The sequence below is a fragment of the Python bivittatus genome, unplaced genomic scaffold, assembly GCF_059951505.1.
Source record: "Python bivittatus isolate LINGU-HERP-01145 unplaced genomic scaffold, Pbiv_v1 ctg000020_np1212, whole genome shotgun sequence".
Classification (NCBI taxonomy): Eukaryota; Metazoa; Chordata; class Lepidosauria; order Squamata; family Pythonidae; genus Python; species Python bivittatus.
In genome coordinates, this window is record NW_028277030.1 from 101665797 (window position 1) to 101684782 (window position 18986).

The 18986-nt window shown below is 38.1% G+C and overlaps 1 protein-coding gene across 8 annotated transcripts in view; it reads left to right on the forward strand.

The window, feature by feature from the left end:
• DAAM2 (dishevelled associated activator of morphogenesis 2) overlaps positions 1–18986 on the forward strand; it is a 232472-nt gene that overhangs the window by 175953 nt on the left and 37533 nt on the right. For 7 of the 8 annotated variants that reach the window (XM_088145491.1, XM_088145498.1, XM_088145510.1 and 4 more), the window contains 3 exons: positions 5210–5317; positions 7512–7547; positions 9137–9243. In XM_088145491.1, the coding sequence (XP_088001617.1) occupies positions 5210–5317; positions 7512–7547; positions 9137–9243 (251 nt within the window). The remainder of the gene's footprint in view (positions 1–5209; positions 5318–7511; positions 7548–9136; positions 9244–18986) is intronic. The other variant, XM_088145524.1, reaches the window with a different exon arrangement.

The window sequence follows — 18986 nt, forward strand, 5'->3', positions numbered from 1 at the left end:
TTCTTTTAGGTGCAAAACTGATACTTCTCTAGAATTCTCTGTGTGTGTGTGTATGTGTGTGTGTATTTATATCCAGCATCTTAAGATAGGTTTTGATAGTAAGGCCTATAAGTTTTGAAGATAAAGAATTTTGTAATTACATTTCATTACAAAACTGAGTTTCCAAACCTGCCACAAAAGTTTCTAATATTGCAACTTTGTCATTTAAACATTTTAGCAAAGAGAGCACACTGACATTTCAAAATGTATTCTTCAGTCAACCCTATTTAAATGTTCCTTCTTCCCCCACGTCAAACTCTAGCAAAAACATTCTTTCCACATTGCATGTGGAAGTGTTAACATTTAAAATTTTATCATGTGTTTATCCAAACACAGGCAAATGCCATGGCATTTATATAGACCCACAGTCTGCTGGAGTTGGTGTATAGCATGTTTTGGAGCAAGCCTCTGTGGAAGGAAGCTTTTAGCTTTGCAGCTTCCACAGAGATGGATGGAGTGGGGGTGGGTGGGGGGAGGACTGGCGTTAGTGAAAAGTGTGCGGAAAAGTTTGAGACAGCCCTCAGGCTAGAATACTTACAGAGACATGCAATGTTCCGAACAACTTATTCATTGCATAATCATGTATGAGCACAATCACCCTCTTCAAGTTACAAATCAATGTAGCCCTTCCTTCTAGAGGAGTATCCAGACTACCTTTTGCATAGCACATTTGTTTTCATCCAACTTTGCAACTGCTCCCACCTCCTAATCTCCGCCACCCCTATTTCTCTTTGGTCATTAAAAAATGCAGATAGAATAGTGTCTGTGTTGAATTTGGGTAGCTGCCTAGAAATCCATGCTCTTTTTAAGACTCCCAAGTCACTCGGGGCTCAGCTCAGGCATGTGGAATAAGTGTCCTGGGACCTTTGGAATGCCACAAGAATTCTCTCTCCCTCTCTCCTCGCTTACTCTCCTTTTCTTTTCAAATAAGATGAAGTGAAATATTTGCTGCTCCGCCTGTTCTTGTCTTTCAAAGCCATGTGGGGCTATGGGAGGGCATGGGAGTTAGTTTTATTTTCAGGAGTTGGTATTTTGGGGGAAAGAGACAGCTATATGCACATACACAAACACACATACACACCACACACACACTGAACAATGAGAGACACAGGTGTTTCTGTTTAGTTTACAATGGCCAAAGGTTTATCCTTCCCTCTGGTTAATAGTGGAGACAGCTGTACTAATAAATAGGGTCTAGAGAGTGAATAAAACTGCGATTTTGGGGCATGCAGGAATAGTTTGAGTTTGGAGAGGAAAGATATGATTGAGTTTGCCATCGTTCATGTAGTGGCTACTGAAACTGGGGTGGGACTTCAAATTTGGTTGAGATTATTTTTCATATGGCTTATGCTGAATGTATGTGACTGTGTGCAGTATCTTGAGTATTTGTCAATGCACTGCATATGCCTCCCAGTTGATAAATTGTGAGCAACAGTACGTTGGCTTGCAAGATAGTATCTAGACTAGAGACCCTAGCTTACTTGAAATAGTGTGAACGTGCTTGAGGTAAAAGTGGACTACCAGAATTTATCACAACTTACCAGTAATGTCCTTACTGTTAGCAAGAATGCTGTATGTGGCATGGGTATAACAAAGGCTGGTAACATAATATATACATCTTCTATATTTTACAAAAAAGTGTTATATGAATGCTTTAGTTCAGTGTTTCTCAACCTTGTCAACTTTAAGATGGGGGGACTTTAACTGGCTGGGGAATTCTGGGAGTTGAAGTCCCCCCAACTTAAAGTTGACAAGATTGAGAAACACTGCTTTAGTTGATCAAAACCACAAGGGGTGGCAGAGGTAGGCCCACATGTGAGCCCATTGCATGATGACCATGCCTTATAGAAGAGCGTGACTTGAAATGTAAAAGGAATCAACGATAAAGAGCATAAATTAACAAATGAAATTAAAAAAGAAATTACTGTATGTTGTATGTCAGGGAAGAGAGAGAAGGATAAAATAGATCTGAATAAATGTGCTTTGTCTTGTGGAGTGAAGTTGGTAAATACATGCAGGAAAGAGAAGGTATAGATTTCATTGTGAAGCTAAAAGCTAAAATGTATTTCAATTGATTGAGGTTGTTGTGGTTGTGTATGAAAATAAGCATCTTTAGATTAGTGATCGGTGCATGTTAAGTTCTAATGAATTGTAAATGCAGAAGAACCATTAATGAGTTTGGGAATGGACAACATTCTGAATTATAAGACTGTAGGTATAGATGGAGTAACTAAAGAAATATTAAAATAAGGATGTGGCTTGCCTATGGAGTCGCTGGGCAGCTTGTTTAATATGTGAAAACTGCATATGTGCTTAGGGCGTGAAGAATACTGTTACTTTTTCCCTGTGCAAAGGGAAAGATAGCAAGAGTAAATCTAAGGGTATCTATCTATCTAACTGTATGCAACTGATGAAGTGAAATTCAGCTCATGAAAGCTTATGCCTTTTAGTGAAATTTGTTAGTGGGAAAAGGTGCTACCAGACTCCTGATTAAAAGGGTAGAAAGGTGACAAGGAACAAAATCAGGGAAGTGTCAGTGTGGATTTATGCTGGGCAGTGGCTATGCAGACTAGATTTTGCTCTTAAGCAGATCATTGAGAAATATTATTAAAAAGGAAGTGTTGAACCTGTGTCGATTTAGACAAAGTGTATAATAAATTGAATAGCCTTGAGTTATCATTACCATTGTATCTGGTAATGGTAATGGTTCTTTGGTTCTCAATTTATATACAAGATATGTGGATGTGTTTGTGTCTTGGAGTCAGTGTTGACTCCTATCCACTGCCTGGATAAGTCCCTGCAGTTTTCTTGGCAAGATTTTGGAAGTGGTTTGCCATTGGCTACTTTCTGGGGCTGAGAGAGAGTGACTGGCTCAAGGTCATCCAGCTGGCCTAAGGTGGGACTAGAACTCATGGTCTCAACTACAAATTGGATGGATGGAAAGTAGGCTAAACAACGAGATTTCTGATTGACAATTTTCTAATAGCAACAACCAGTAATCTCCTAAATTAAGAACTTGAAAAGAATGCTGTTTGGGAGTTCAAAAGTGGATTTTTATGTGATGTATTCTTTTGAGTTTTGTTTGAGAATTAATTACAGATTCCTGGACTGAGCACATATTTCAGAGGACCTATAGTTCTTCATAGCAGATATTTACCGCACACATGCACACATACACACCTGAGTCAACCCACTCAAAACTTTAATAAAGCTAGAATCGAGGTTGATTTTCCTTCATCTGACATTTAGGACAATGTATTTAAATTCTTTGATGCTTTTCAAGAATCTCTGATTGATTATGCAAAGTTGTTTCCCTGGAATAATATTTCATGCATACAGTATACAGCTGCCTTGGTTTCTGGTTGGTATTTTCTAGGCTTTTCAGCCAGGCATCTGTTGCCTCTGGCCTGAATTGTTGTTGAGACTTTGGCATCTCTCCGTTTCTGACTGGGAGGGGGAAAGTTTGCTATCAGTGTTGTAAACTATTGTCACTGGTGCAGAGGTTGGCATGGCTGCTAGCTCTGCAGCTGCTCTCACCTCTTGGCCTGTTGCTGCTCTCAGTTTTCTGCTGCTTGTGCTTCTGAAACAGCTCCCATTTCTTTGGCCCCTCAGAAACCCTACGCAGTTGGCTCCAGGCCTCCAGCCAGTTTTGTCCTGGGCATCTCATCTTTGCTCGGCTCATTCCACAGTTCCTGCTTGCAATAATCTCATTGCTTCCTCTCCAACACATATGAAATCTCCTCCTGACACACCTGCATCCAGATCCAGAACACTTCTCTTTTTGTAACTGGATATGTAGTGTACCAAATTCAGCTGTAAGTCCCAGAAAAAAAGGAAAAAGAAGGAAGAGCTTGGACAGACTGTTGCAAAGCTGTTCTACCAGAGTATAAGATAAAAATGACATCAGAACAGATTTGGGCAATGGAAACAGTTGACCAACCAAGAAGATGAAGAATAAAGAAAAGGGAATATAACCAGTGTGTCTTAATGGGAAAGTGGATTTTCTGAGGTTTAACTTTTGGTATTGGTGTTTTCATGTGGTAAATTTAGTCAGCTTTAATAATGGGACTTCATTGGGTTCCATTTTAGACAGTCAATTTCTGGATTATGTTTTTGACTGTAGTAGCTTCTAACTACAGGAGGAGTGGCTTCCCATACTCCTCATAAAGATGTGCAGGGTAAAATGTGTCCCAAGGTCATTTTCCATATTCTGGTTTTATGTCCAACAAAAAATTATGACTAGACAGGCCATAACACTCTAACAGCTCTGAGTGAATTTAATAGAGACAAAGCAGAAAACTTTGAAGTTCTCAGTGGAAACTTGCTTTGTAATATAATACATCTTTGCAAGCCATAAGTGACTTCAGGAGAGTCCAAAGGCATGGCTGTTTTGGTTTTGTCTTTATTTTTTGTCCTGGATTTTCTCCAGAAGTTGCTGCTTCTTTTAATCATGTTCTGACCATTGAGTTGTTCCTGGCTATTTTAGTTTCTTAGAATAACTCATTTTTCTCTTGCTTCTTTTAATAAGAGCGAGTGGGAGATGCAGGCTGTTCTTAATTAGTTTAATAATGAAGTGCTAATGCACTTTGCTACGTGAATGCCTTTTGTGAGCTTCAGTCCAGGAGCTATGAGAGTCCTATTTTTAGCCAGTCTGGACTGCAGGACACTATATGCTGTGCAGCTCTTCTCCTTCTCCTTCTCCTTCTCCTTCTCCTTCTCCTTCTCCTTCTCCTTCTCCTTCTCCTTCTCCTTCTCCTCCTCCTCCTCCTTCTCCATCTCCTTCTCCTTCTCCTCCTCCTCCTCCTTCTCCTTCTCCATCACTAATGTTTTTCTTCCTTAAACATAACAGTGGGTTTTTTTTTTAAATCTTCAGATGTTTCTTGTTCTTTTGCATTAAAAAAACAGTGTCTTTACAGTGCAGTGTATTTTATCCAAAGCATCTCAAATATCATTTAATAAAGTGTTAGGTGAATGATTTGCAATCACACATGAAAAGAAGAAATGAAGGAAGCAGTGCTCTAAGAATTACCTTTAACAACATTTGGCCTTTGGGTATACTTGGGGGTTGAAGATAGAGTCATGATAGATAGGTAAAAAGTGTAGTTTCAACTCACATGATTCAATAGAATGTAGGACTAACCATAGCTATATACATGTCTTTGAATTTCAGGAAAAGATACATGGTACAATCTGGCATGAAATTGATGACATACGAGCTTTCAAGATGCTAGATTTGGAAGATTTCGAAAAAATGTTCTCAGCCTATCAAAGACATCAGGTAAAGCATTTCAGTGCGGTTCCCTTCACCTCAAATTCTGAATTCCCTGTGTTCCTCCATAGAAATGGTTTCAGTAATTGGTGCACCAATAGCGAGGAGCAAGCAGCAGGAACTGTCTTTTCATAGATGGTTCTTTTAGGATAAACAGATTGATTCCAGGTTTGAGTTATACCAGGTCCCCTCTTTTATTGGTGGGCCCTTAGCTTACCTGGTGTTGATGGCTGGAAATGGTGTGCCACAGCCCTGGGCATTGTTTCCTGCAAGGTCATCAATATAGCATCATTCTGAGGCACTGTGAGACATCAAATGGGGGCTTGACCAAGATACCGAGTGCTGATGAGAATGCCAAACAGTAAGTAGACAGTTTTAATGGGGTCTCAACAGGTGCCTCAGGATGTCAGTTTTTGATACCAATCTTGGAGGTTAACTATGCTATCATTGTTTTAGCTTTACATTTTGTTTGCCATAGTGTCTGCCATTAGTGAAAAAATGCAGGTCTTGGGATCTCCAATCTGATTTGTGGTTGTAGTTGTTATATGATGGATGTTGTTTAGTTTAGTTTAGTTTAGCTCAGTTTAGTTTAGTTTAGTTTACTTTAGTTTTTTGAATTTATTAGTAGCCCAACTCCAGTGGACTCTTTTTAGTCTTTTTTCCCCTTCTTGTTTCATGATGTTAATTCTGTTTCCCCCCCCCCCCCATTTTGTAATACAATTTCTTCTGAGCAAATAGATCTTGCATAATAAATTTAGATTGGCTCAGCTTTGTATTTGGCTTCATTTTCTTTACTTTTCTTTCAAATAATAGATTATAATGGATACTTCAACGCTAACAGTAGTGACACACTTTTAACAGGAGCTATTCAGGGTTTTTTCCCCTCCTTTTCTTGGAAAGCAGATCATCCTCATACTGTCTTCTTCTCATGAATGAGACTCAACTGGATAAATCAGTGGGACTTTAACTTTCTTTTTCCTCCTTTTCCAGATTCTTTCTTAGCTATTAAATATATATTTTGAAAACAAGGTTTCTTCCAGTTGCCTGCTGTTCAAATGATTGTCCACAGCTGTGCTTGGAGCTTCAGCTTTTCTTCTCCAATAATATAAAATAACAATGCCACACTGCACAAAACTATTGAAGGGCTTTAATAAATTAGTCCAGAAAACTGACCTGACTCCAATACCTTTCAGTTCCCCTTCGGAAGTAAACCATTAATTTTCAGGACTCCTATAAGTTTCAGTTTCTTTTTTTATTGCCAAAAAGCACATGGAAATGAGTTGGCCACTTCTGAATCAACATATAAATTTTGATTCCCACTCAGTGACAAATGACCTCTTAGCACTTCTTATCAACCAGAAAACTATAATAACCAAGTTTGGGACAGGCTAAGATTTGCAAAGAATTCGATGGAAAGTATGGTTAATTGAAGACTTCCTGTCTTGTCACAGGAAGTAGAATGGTCTGAAGCATGATTCTGCAAGTTTAAGATATGATCAAAATGAGGTTTGCTTATCCAAACAGGCCAATTCTATTCTGGTCATTCACTGTTTACTCTGGGCTTTAAACTTCAGCCAAATGAAGCCAAACCCAGATGTCAAAGCAAATCCCGGGGGGAGGGGGGAGAGTAAGGTTGCATGCATGAGCATGAATGAGACATTTCTTTTTCTTGCCGTAGTTAATATGATATTGTATTTGGTCCCCCAGCTTCTTTCCTGTAAACGACTTCTTCTTTCTTGGAAAAGACAAAGAGTCTGTTCTTCACTTCAATTTGCTGTTTGTTATATACTGAGAAGGCAATGTTAAACAGGAATAGAATTTTATTTCAAGGTCCCTCATTGATTCTTTTAGGATGTTCAAATTGCCAGTTCATTATTTATAACATCACTTACATAATTGCAAGAAAAGTACTGAGAGACCTTATTATTGCCTATGAAATCCTGTTAACTATTGTCTTTAGAATCTGTTTAGAAAAGGTACAAATTCTGTACAAATCAGTGGTATCTCCTACTTTTGTGACTGTGGAAAGGAGAACAAATTCTGATGCATTTCTTCTTTGATTATTTTAATACAATGTCATGTTAACCAGTGCTTCATTAAAAGACCAAATATTATTGCTTTGATAAACTCTGTACCTTTTTATTGCTGTGGCTAACTGTTGGCATGTTTCCTTCTCTGTTATCTTCAACTGTTGCCTGAGTAGGACCTGCTAACTAATCCTTCTTCCTCCTGTAAGCCGGTGAGTATTACCGCCTGTCCCCTTCCTGACTTTTCAGATTTCTTTTCCAGATTATGAGATCCAACTGTAACTTCATAACCCACTTTGTTTATTGCATGATCATGTAAGCCTTACCTTTTATCTGCACATGTATAGGTCTTTCTGGGCTTAAGAGAAAGGTAATAAGGATTTTGAGAGAGGAATCAAAATTCAGTGTGCTTTTGTGTATCCAAACCATATGAACAAGTGAGAATGCTGGAGATGCTGTGGTTTCTTTTGTTTATGAGACAGAAGGATAGGCTTTACTCACTTCTTGTAAATAATTCTGTACTTTTATTTATTAAGGGAAGGATTCTGAGTTTCATTTGTTAATGGGAGCATCTTTTGAATTGAGTTATGTCATGAATGTCCCCACGAATAGAAGGGGGAGGTGACTTTTACTGATTCTTCCTCTTTCAGCTTCTCAATTCTTAGAATATCTGCTCCACTAAACTGAGGATCTTCTGGAACAATATGAGGTTTTAGGAATTTTATTTGTTTGTGTATTTATTTATTTACTGGGTTCTATATACTACGTGATTCCAATATGACAATGAGTGGCTCACATTCCTTCTTACAGTAACAAGATTAAAAGAGTAAATCTTTTAAGAGTTAGCTAACAGTACCAAGAATACTGTTTCTACCATGGAACAATAAACGTTCAGTACAGCGCAGGGTGGAAATTCCTGATTGATACTAGAGGCTGTCCTATGGATTTTTTAAAAAACCAAGTAATAGAGAGGAATTGAGAGAAAGAAAGAAAGAAAGAAATCAATCAATCATTCAGGGTCAACATGGTTAGTTCTTACATGGGAGAGCATCATGGAATCCTAAGTGTGTATCCTAGACTGGGAAGTTGAAAAACATCTTGAAGCAGGCAACATTGAATAATTCTGCATTGTTGCCAAGAAGACTACAAGGCTGTGTCCTTTGCAGTCGCTAGAAATTGAACTCAACTCGAGAAACTTTTAAGGAGCAGCAGGGGAAAGTGGCATCAGCAAAACATGCTTCTCCTTACTTCTCCATCAGGATCCTCTTCTGAACCTCAATCCTATCCACAAAGGCAAGGGTTATGTCACTTCTCAAGTATTGATTGAATCCCTGTGGTATCTCTTTATGGTGGTGTTGCTGCTTTTTGAACATGCCTTATTTTGGATACAAGTTTATATAATGTGTTGTAATGCATGTGACTCTGTATGTGTTCTACATTTAATTATACTTGTTTAGACAATCCAATTTATAGCGAAGGCAATAAAATAAGGACCTGATGCACATACATATGCATGCATGCATGCTTGCATATATCCTGCTGTCTATGTACACTTATATCTGGGTGTGCAAGGAAATAGATGACAGACAAGGAAAGAAAACGTGTATACATTTTCTTATTCTTCTTTTAAGTTTATTTTTATAGCATCACAATACTACATCTTGAGTGGATTTCCTCATGGATTAGTTACTTTGGATATGATGCATTGCCCATCTAGTGTTCCTTCTCTGTATTGCATTGACTGAAAAACAGGAACAGGAAAAAGATAGAGATGATTTCATGTTTTTTAAACTATTTTTAGAAGGAAATGGGATCAACTGAAGATCTATACCTATCCAGTCGAAAGGTTAAAGAGCTTTCTGTGATTGATGGCCGGAGAGCACAAAATTGTGTCATCCTCCTTTCCAAGTAAGTCTACTTTATCCTGCATTTGCTTGGAATGTAGTTGGTTGATATACAGAAAGGTTGCAAATAGAATCCCCATTTGACTGCTGCTATCCCACACATTTTAGACAGGAAGCTGTCTCTGAAATGTTCTTGAGAAGTGAAAGATGCTTATGTTTCTCTCCAGGGTCAACTTTGATCAATTCTATCTTTCACATGAATACAAATGCATCAGCTTGGGATTTAAAGTAATTTGTGGTGTAAACTCAAGCAGTGGTTTACATAACTTGGCAGTTTGTATGCTTTGGATGTTAACAAGAATTTTTTAGATCTAAATATTGATTTATAGGATTTTATATCCCCACTTATCAGACAGCTTCTTAGAAATATTGCTTATATTTCCCGACTATATGGCTCACATAAACTCCTTTTAAGCCAATACTTTCAGTCTTATGTCTGTGGCTATTAATAAAAATTAATTCTTTATAGTGGTTTGATAAGTTTCATGTATTACTCTCCCTGTTTTGTTCTTATCAACAAGTGTTTCATTCATTAAAATAGTGTCTTTCTTGTGGCCTCATTATTTTTTGCAGAATTGAGCAAGAATAATTGGAAGTAAATGCTTTATTTGCTCATGAACAAGCCAGTGTGCAAAGAAATGGTGCATTGACATTTTTGGCATTTGCTTGTAAGCAGCTGCCCCTTTGCTGCTTAGCTGAATTGTTTGTCTATTGTCTTTTCTGATTTTTATAGAAAGTTTGAGAATAATTATGAGAGATGTATTGTGGGATGGGGAAAACAGTGCTAAATAACTGATTGAAGTAATAACATATTTTCAGGCTGCATTCATCTTTATAGGTACATAGGCATCAAATATTTGACACCAAGAAAAACCATATTCAAGCATGTGTAGTGTTACTTTATTTCCAAACATGAGAAATAATAGGATTAAGAGCTCTTGTATTAGGAACTCAAGTTGCTTTTATGAATGAATACACAAGAATGGTTCTAGACAAAGGCTTCTTAGCATGGCCATTTAAAGACAAAGTGTGGGTTATTCCACTTTTTACTTCTTAACAGTTTTTTTTATGAAAATCAAAAAAGATAGAAGAAGATGGAAGGAGGAAGACTATGATCACCTTGAATCATTCATAAACATTAAGACCATGTAGCTCTTCACTTAAGGTCCATGACTGAGGCAGTGTGATTGCCTAATAAAACTCTTGTTTCAATGCATCTTGACTTGCAAATATTTTTAATAAAAACAAGGAGGAATGTTTAAATAGTTTTTGAGGAGAACCATACCTGCTTATTTACATACATGATCTTGGCAAGCAATTTTATGGAAAGCAACTTTTGCAAGCAGCATTGTGCAAAATGCAAATAGTACGCTTCCAGCATCTCCATGTACTGTTTCATACATTATTTTTTGTTCTTTAAACTTCCCACCTCTCTTTCAGGATCTCCAACCAACCACAGACTTCTCAATCTTTGTCTTCCTCTCCCCCTATTCACTCTTCCTATATATATTTGTTTGCTATTTGATCTTCTATTCTCACTATTCTCTAGAGCATAATATACAACTATCACCAACCTATGGATTTCTACTTACTTATGCCCCTTTAGCATTCTGAATGACACTAGTTTCTCACATACCTTTTAGCCCTTTCATACATAACTGAACCTTTAGTTTCCCTTCCCTAAATATATTAATCAATATGAGTGGATGCACTCAACAAGAACACAATTCTTAGTTTCATAGAATGTAGCTATTTTTTTATTTTATTCCTTTTGCTTAGTCATGCTTTTTAGCCTTTGTTCCTCTTTATGTTTCAAGTCATAGTCTTTCATATGCCATGTTCATTACCTAATAGATATTGACCTCCACTGCCCATCATGGCCTTGATCAATCACATTTTTCACATAACTCTTTTTAATAAGAGAAATTACCAGCCCAAGTCACATCTGTGCAAATGCAGCATTTCCTCCTTACAATAAAGACAGCACCAGTCAGTTTGGCCACATTTTAGCCAACATACCATAAAAGCAACCAAAGCTTAGTTTTACCCCACACATGCCTCTGCTATTCCATGCAAGCTGGAATTTGTTAGAGACTATCATGCAAGCCAACATACTGTTATCTATATCCCACCAACTAGGGTACAAGCAACATACTGACATACTTAAGATGTAAGGTACATAATTTTGTAAGCAAAATATTTTATTTAAACCTTGAATAGATTCCTCAAAGTTTTATTGTACAATGCTTGAGTCAACCTACTCACGTTGCTCTTAATAAGAAATTGGAGAATATATTAATAATTAACTAAGAGCTATGGTCAGGGTTTTGTGTGTGTGCACCTTTGAGACATTGTTGACTCCTGGCTACTGCCTTGACAAATCCCCGCAGTTTTCTTGGCGAGATTTCGGAAGTAGTTTGCCATTGCCTGCTTCCTAGAGCTGAGAGACACTCTAGGTCACCCACCTGGCTTCATGCCTAAGGCAGGACTAGAATTCATGGTTTCCCAGTTACTAGCCTGATGCCTTAACCACTACACCAGACTGGTCTGTTTGTAAGATGGTTGTGATGGAATGGTTTGGTGAAGGCCGCTCTTGGGGAGATAAGCATTTCCTTAGCCCCCAGAATGAGCGTGGGAAGGTGAAGAGGATGAGACTGGCACCACCCTAAGGAATTTGCAGTGTTTGCTTGCTGGTTTGGGAAGTTTAGATTAAGTCTGGCGAGATTCTGTCTTGTAAGTGGAAGCTAATAAATGCTGTAGAACTATATCTGTACTGTCTCATAGAGTTCTTTGGGCTGAACCTGACAATGGTCAATTGTAAGAACAGTTTATTTTGAATTACATTAGAATTGTTTCCCCCACCCTGCCCCCCAGAAAAATAGCTGTGGAAATCTCAGGATGCTTACAGGGTATTGTCCTACATCCTTATACAGAAATTTTCTTAATATTTTATGTGATCCCCTTCTCCCTGACCCATCCCCCAGGCAGAGGAGCTAAGTAAACATCAGCTCAGCCCTGAGAAAGAGAGGGTGGGAAAGAAACTCAGGATTATCACACCTTGATTTTCTCTGGTGTAAGAGGAAGCAGGGGAAAACTCTGTTAGGCTTTCAACATTCTGCTATTATATCCTACAACAATAGAGTTCCAGTAGTCTTTGTGGTGTCTGTTTCCTCACCTGACCTACCTCAAGGGGCTGATACCCCATGCCAAAAATGTCTGTAATAGAAAAACAAATAAAACCCTAAGGGGGCATAGTGAAATATTTCTAAGACTAGATTGGGCATGCTCAGTGGACATGAAATTCTTGCTGATTCTTGTGGGATGAAGTGTTAACTGTGAGGAATGGGGAATCAAATTGAATATTTTAGGAAAAGACATGGTTCAGAGGGCTATGTAAAGTTTTGTTCCATCTGAGTGCACATGGCATGAATATAATATCTGCCTGCACATTTTTAAGATAACTGCATCATGTCGCTGCACTCTGCTACTGTTGAACAGTACTAGAAAAATGTGTAGCTGCTTTGAAGAGTTGTAGACAGGTATAGTGTTTGGGCCTCCTTGAACTCTGAAGTACCTTATCACAGCCCTAATGATTCATTGGTTGGAACCTTCAAAGAAGGACAATGCAGATGGAACAACATTTTGTTTATTCTATGTATGCTTCTGTGTATGGTTATTGTAATTAATAAAATATAAAAATTTAAATTGGGAAGTGCTTCAGTCTCAACATTATACTAAGCCTCACATTATTATCATAGTATGTGCTAACCTTAGGTTTATGCAAGTAAGTGCACTGAAGCTTCAAACTCATGTGTTCCCCTCTTTTTCTCTGCCATAAGCTGAAAAGTGATTAGAAACTTCTGCTGCCTACTTTAACCTAACCTGAACTTATTGTTACATCTGAACTTGAAGGAACATTGTAGTTAGTGTAACCTATGTTATAATGGAACAAATTAGGATCAAAAGTCGTCTTATCAAGAATTATTATTAGCCAGCATTCCCCCTGTTCACATAGAATGGGAACATCCATTTGGTTTAAAGAAGTGAATGCCTCTGATCTTCTTCTGACTGTGTTGATTTATTATTTCTAGTTTTAGAGGCTGAGGTAAAGAGGCTCTGTGAGGGATACTTCTTCTGGACCCATGACTAACGTAGAATAATGTAGAATAAGAGCAGAACTGGAAAACCATTCTCCAAATCACTGACTACTGAGTGCATGAATAAGGAACGCTCGAGCTATAGGAGCAGCAACAGAAGCAAAATATGAGAAAACAGATTGCTAACTGACCTATAGGCAGACAATAATGTAAGATTTTTCCCCCTCATCCTTCGGCTCTTCTTCATGCCTCCTTATCTTCTTCAGTTGGCTCCTGAATCCTCATAACTAAAGACAGGGGAAAGATTCCATTTATTCCTTCCATTTTCAAGCCTCCTTTGAAACACAATTGGCATGGTGAGAAGGTTACTGAATGTTGTGAAAATGCAAATATGTAACTAGAAAGCTCTTTGTGAAATCTCAAGCATCACACCCTGCTTTCAGGTTGTAATCCCCCTACCCCTCCCATTCCTTGAACAGCTGTTTCCAGTTCCATCATAGATCATTGTAGTTTATTCCCCCATAATTTGCTGTACAATGTCACACTCTTTAAAGTAAAATGGCTGTGCAGAGGTTTGCCTCCTCCCCCAGCCCCTACTTGAAATGGTTTTGTTTTACTAATGCTATGTTAGCTTGAGGTTCATATTTTATACAGCTGAAGAAGCCAAAAGCTGGTTGAATCAGGAAATAATTATCCCTTTTCTTTAACAAGACAGTGGGAGAAAGGGGTAGATGAAAATTGGATTACTTACTTGTCTTGACACAGAGATGAATGTGTGTAGCTTTCCGTCCAAGCTACTTTTCTCGGTGTTCTGCTTTTCCAGTAGTCGAAAGGTGGTGCATCTTCCTATCACATACAGTTTGCTCTCAGGCATGTAGCAGAATTACTGACCACATGCACCTATATGATCTTCAGCAAACCTTTTGCATATGATGGACGTGTGTCTATTAATAGGATGGCTCTGGAATTGCCTTGCTACAGGAAATTGGTGTGATCCATGAAATGGCTGCTTCTAGAAAGATATGGTTATTCTTCCTACCACTTCCTTCCTTCCAGACCTTGCCAATCCACAGAGCAATTGTCACATCATATTTTTAGCCAGAGGGCCTCTCCAAAGAAAAGAGAAGCCTGTGAATTTTATTTCAATTAATCCAAACCAGTTGATTCTGGGGCAAGACACAAAATGAAGTTTTAAAGGGGTCTGATTCAAATCAAATATTAAAATCTGAAGTTTTAAGCAATATGATTCATTGGCTGTGTTTATACGACATGCTAAGCCAGGGTGTTTCACTCTTATTTAATGAATAAATTATAATTGGCTTTTGCTTAGTGTGTAAGAATCGTGTGATTTATAATCTGTAGTGGCTGGGTTTTGCTAATCCAAAATCAAACAGCACAATATGGTTTAGCATGATCCATGTATCTAAACATTGTGACATTGATTGGAGGAGGTAGATTAATGTTTTCCATATATATCTGTAGTGGAGTCCGACTTAGTTTGTTGTTCTAGAAAGCTTCCATGCTAAGTGCGGAGCAGTGTGTATGTGTTCAAACAACACAATACTGTGTTTCCTCAATTTCTGTCTTTTCTCTTACCACAAAAAAAAAAATCTATTAAAGCAAGAAAGGTGGAACAGCTGCACAAAATATTTTGTTTGATTTCCAATTATTTAGAAGTGTTTTTTTTTTTTAATTTTGCGGCTATCTCCTGGTTGTTATTTCATTTTAGAAAAGTTCTGTTTGCAAGGTTACTGTGATCCTAAACTCAGGAGCAAGTGAGGCACTTTGTTCCCTGGTATCTGCCACTAGGAATGACATTCAGTTTGACCAGTGGTGATTGGTGATGAAGGTTGTTATTTAACAACATCTCAAGTACCACAAGTTGTTTTACTTCTGTGTTAAATGAAGCTGAAATCATATTTGATATTGAATGTGCAATTCAGAACATACTATAAGACAATTATATATTTGTCAGGCAGACTCAGTGGCTGGGTCCAGATATTATGCTGCCATGGTATATTTAAATATGTTTTATTGAATAAACCACAGTTGATTGGGTTAACATAATATGCTGATCAATAAACCTTGGTTCATAAACCACAGCAGTTTGATTCACTTCATATGCCAAACCAAAACTGAAGACAAGGATCATGGACTGTCCCTCATAGGTTGTGAATACCATCAGCTTCAAATCCTATGATGGTTAAGTTGCCAGCATTTTAGGATGGAATGTGCACAGAATTTCTGGATGGATTCAAATAATAGACTTTAAATCTGAAACTAGCCAAGATATCCTACTCAGTTTTAGTCTCCTCCGCAATTGATTTTTCTTTATTTCAGAGAATAAAACAAAAGGGAAAAGCTGAGGAAGGTCAGCACTGTGTATATAAAGTATATTGCCTGGAGGTGAATGCTATTGCTTAAGGGAGTAGACATCCAACATAAGTCTCTCCCCCCCACCCTTTTTTTAACTTTTTAGATTTATACTCAGATTCATAGTCTTACCTTCAATCGATGCACAGTGCATTCTTCCATTAAATCAGACATTCCATGTGGAGCTATCATGTCTAAAATTCCTATCAGTAACCTGTGTGCTCAGCTGTACTCTCCAAAAAGACATGCCTTTGTTTTGTAGCAGTCATAAGAATATCTAAAGGTTATAAGGCAAGTCAAGCAAGGTTTGACTTTGGCTTGGCATCAGACAAGACTGCTAAATACAGCAATGAAGTCTGTACTTGGCAGACATCATCAACGTTAACAGGCATGTGCCCCCCACCAAAAAAAACCCCTTTTGCTCAATACAAGTTATTAGGGCCAAAAGAATAATACCTTAATAATCCCTAATTCCAGAATTGTTTCAGACTTGTCCTGTTTCTTCCATAGTTGGTTCAAATAAAATCAAACTTAGCATTACGATCAAATATCGGCATATCAAAAAAGAAAATACAACCCCCCCCCAAAAGATAAAATTAATAAATTAAAATTAGTGATATATGTCCAAACTGACAAGTTTTGAACTAGCTGTTACTGTGTTTTCACTGCAGCCACACAAAATTTGGCTCCCATGTTGGTATTAGCAAGATTGGAGTCTGAAAGAAGATTTGTGTAATATATTTATGTCCTTCCTGAGAGATGTTGCAACATGCTGATATGTAATCCTTTAGAAGCAAATATGTGTAGCTCAGGGTTGAACTGTGGAGTCCTTGGGGTTCTCTGAGCTTGGTTGTTTTCTTGCAAACATTTCATTACCCGGCTAGGTAACATCTTCAGTACTAGAATGGAATGGGGTTTGCAAACCCCATTCCATTCTAGTACTGAAGATGTTACCTAGCCGGGTAATGAAACGTTTGCAAGAAAACAACCAAGCTCAGAGAACCCCAAGGACTCTACAATATGTAATACTTGCACCGATCCCGGTAAAAATTGCAGTGAAACAATGCATGTTGAATGGTTTCTGTTTTCCTAGAGTTATATGGGCAGGTGTGTTCTGTTAGTGGGGTTTTGGTGAATTTGCCCTGTAATAAAGCCAATGGGAGCACATTGTGCCTAGCCCTCTAAAACTCCTTCTGTAACCTAGGGAGGGTTAACATGTATAAATAGCTTGCAGATTGCCATGTGCCTCTTGCTGTCAGGACTCTGCTGTTCTGGGAAAGGGTGCTAACTTCATTTTGGTATTCAGTATCATTCACCTTGTGAAGGACTGTCTTTTTTTGCCTGGTCAAAACCAGATTCACTGCTAATATCCATGGTGAGGGGTGGCCATCCTTCAAAATTAGCAGAACTAGGCCATTACGGAAGACTGTTATCTTCAAGCAGTATGTTATAACTAACCATTGTGCCCATCTATTTGGGGCTTTCCTGTCTTGAGTCTAAGAACTGTGTTGGTGATGCACCTTGGACCTGCCAGTATGGCCCTTAGAAATTTTGTTTGTGTAGGCTTGAGAATATTTTTCTTTATATACTGTCCAACCAGTGCTCCATATAGAATTTGAGCATGGGTTTTAGCTATAGTTGGTTGCATTTGCAGTATTTAGTTAAAGAGGGACTTTTCCCAAGTGATTCTTAAATAACATTATGCATGGTCTTGATTCAGTTGTAGAGTATCCAAAATGATTTTTCCTTTACTTGTATATCAGTTGCACACAAATTGTTCATCATTCCACTAAAAATTACTGGAATACTTCATAAAAAGGTTTATAGCCATTCATTGTTTAGTACCTGACCTAGTGCATTTCAAATGTACTGGATTTACATTGATTGACTTCACTTTCCACGGTTCCCCAATTAGTTTGACTATCAATCGTGACTTAAGTCCACCACATCCAAAAGCACCAGGTTGGGGAATCTGGTGGAATTACCCTTTTCCACCCACCATTAACAGTGATGTGTCCTCCCTTCCTATTTTTGTATTGTTTTGCAAATTAATTGTTTTGTTTTGAAAAAGAGGAGGCTGAGCATTCTCAAACGTAACTCTGAAATAGCATCTTTTCAGATACAGTGGAACCTCGGGTTACGAACACTTCTGTTAACGAACTTTTCGGGTTACGACCAGCTCCGGCCGCAAAATTTTGCTTCAGTTTGCGAACTCCGCCTCGGGGTACGAACAGGATACGCGACCATTTTCCCTGCTGACACACAGTCGCGGCTTCCTGTGGGCGAGATCGCGGTAGCAAGGAGACGTTCGGTGAGGCTTGTGGTGTGTTTCATGGCGTTTGGGAAGGTTTTTGGTGTGCTTGTTAGCATGGCTCCAAAGAAACTGCAGAGCAGAAAATTTGCTTCGGGTTGCGACCAATTTGGGTCACGACCAGAGTCACAGAACGAATTAAGTTCGTAACCCGAGGTACCACTGTATGGGGAAAATTCCCAAATCCTATATAAATAAGTGTTTTTCTTCCAATATTTTTTTCACAATATTTCTGTTATCATTGGTAGTACCAGAAAGAAAGGGAACAAGAGAGATGTTTCTAAGGTAAATATTCTAGTTAAAGGTAGGATATATATTTTAAAAGCAGAATGTATTGAACAACATCTTTAAGCAAAATGTTAGAAAAACACCCGGCCTACCCAGCTTTAAAAAGTTAACAGTATTTTCATCCTTATCCTTACCCACACTGTTAGATGTTAAACTATTAATATCCTAGTCTAGGCTATTGCTATTTTGTCTGTATCGGGGTTTTCCTCTGTTTTTTCCTATAACCTGAGAAAATAAATACCAGTGAGTTTTTCCCTTTAAAGAGTTCCTTGGAATCCTCAATGCCATTTTGTCTCTTTTCTCAGTGCCTATATTCTTATCCCCCTGACTCTCTGCTTAGTCATTCATAAGTAGTCTGAAACAGGAAGTATTTAACAGAAGAAAATAGTGAAGGTTTTGTTGAATAATTGTGATATGATTCATTTACTTGCCCCATGGACAGTGATCCCCTTTCTGCAATCTGTCAACTTCAGTTATAATTCTGTGTCTCTCTGTAAGATTAACTGAGCTATATCGAATTGGGAGCGTAAGGAATGCATTAAATTGGCCATTTGGTTTCTTTGCCCAGTTTTCCTTTGGAGTTTTGAGTGATTTATGGGAATGGATAGAAATTATGATGCCTGGAGACTACAGTAAGCAAACTGGCATTTATCGTGTTTGCGTGTAGTTATAAATTCA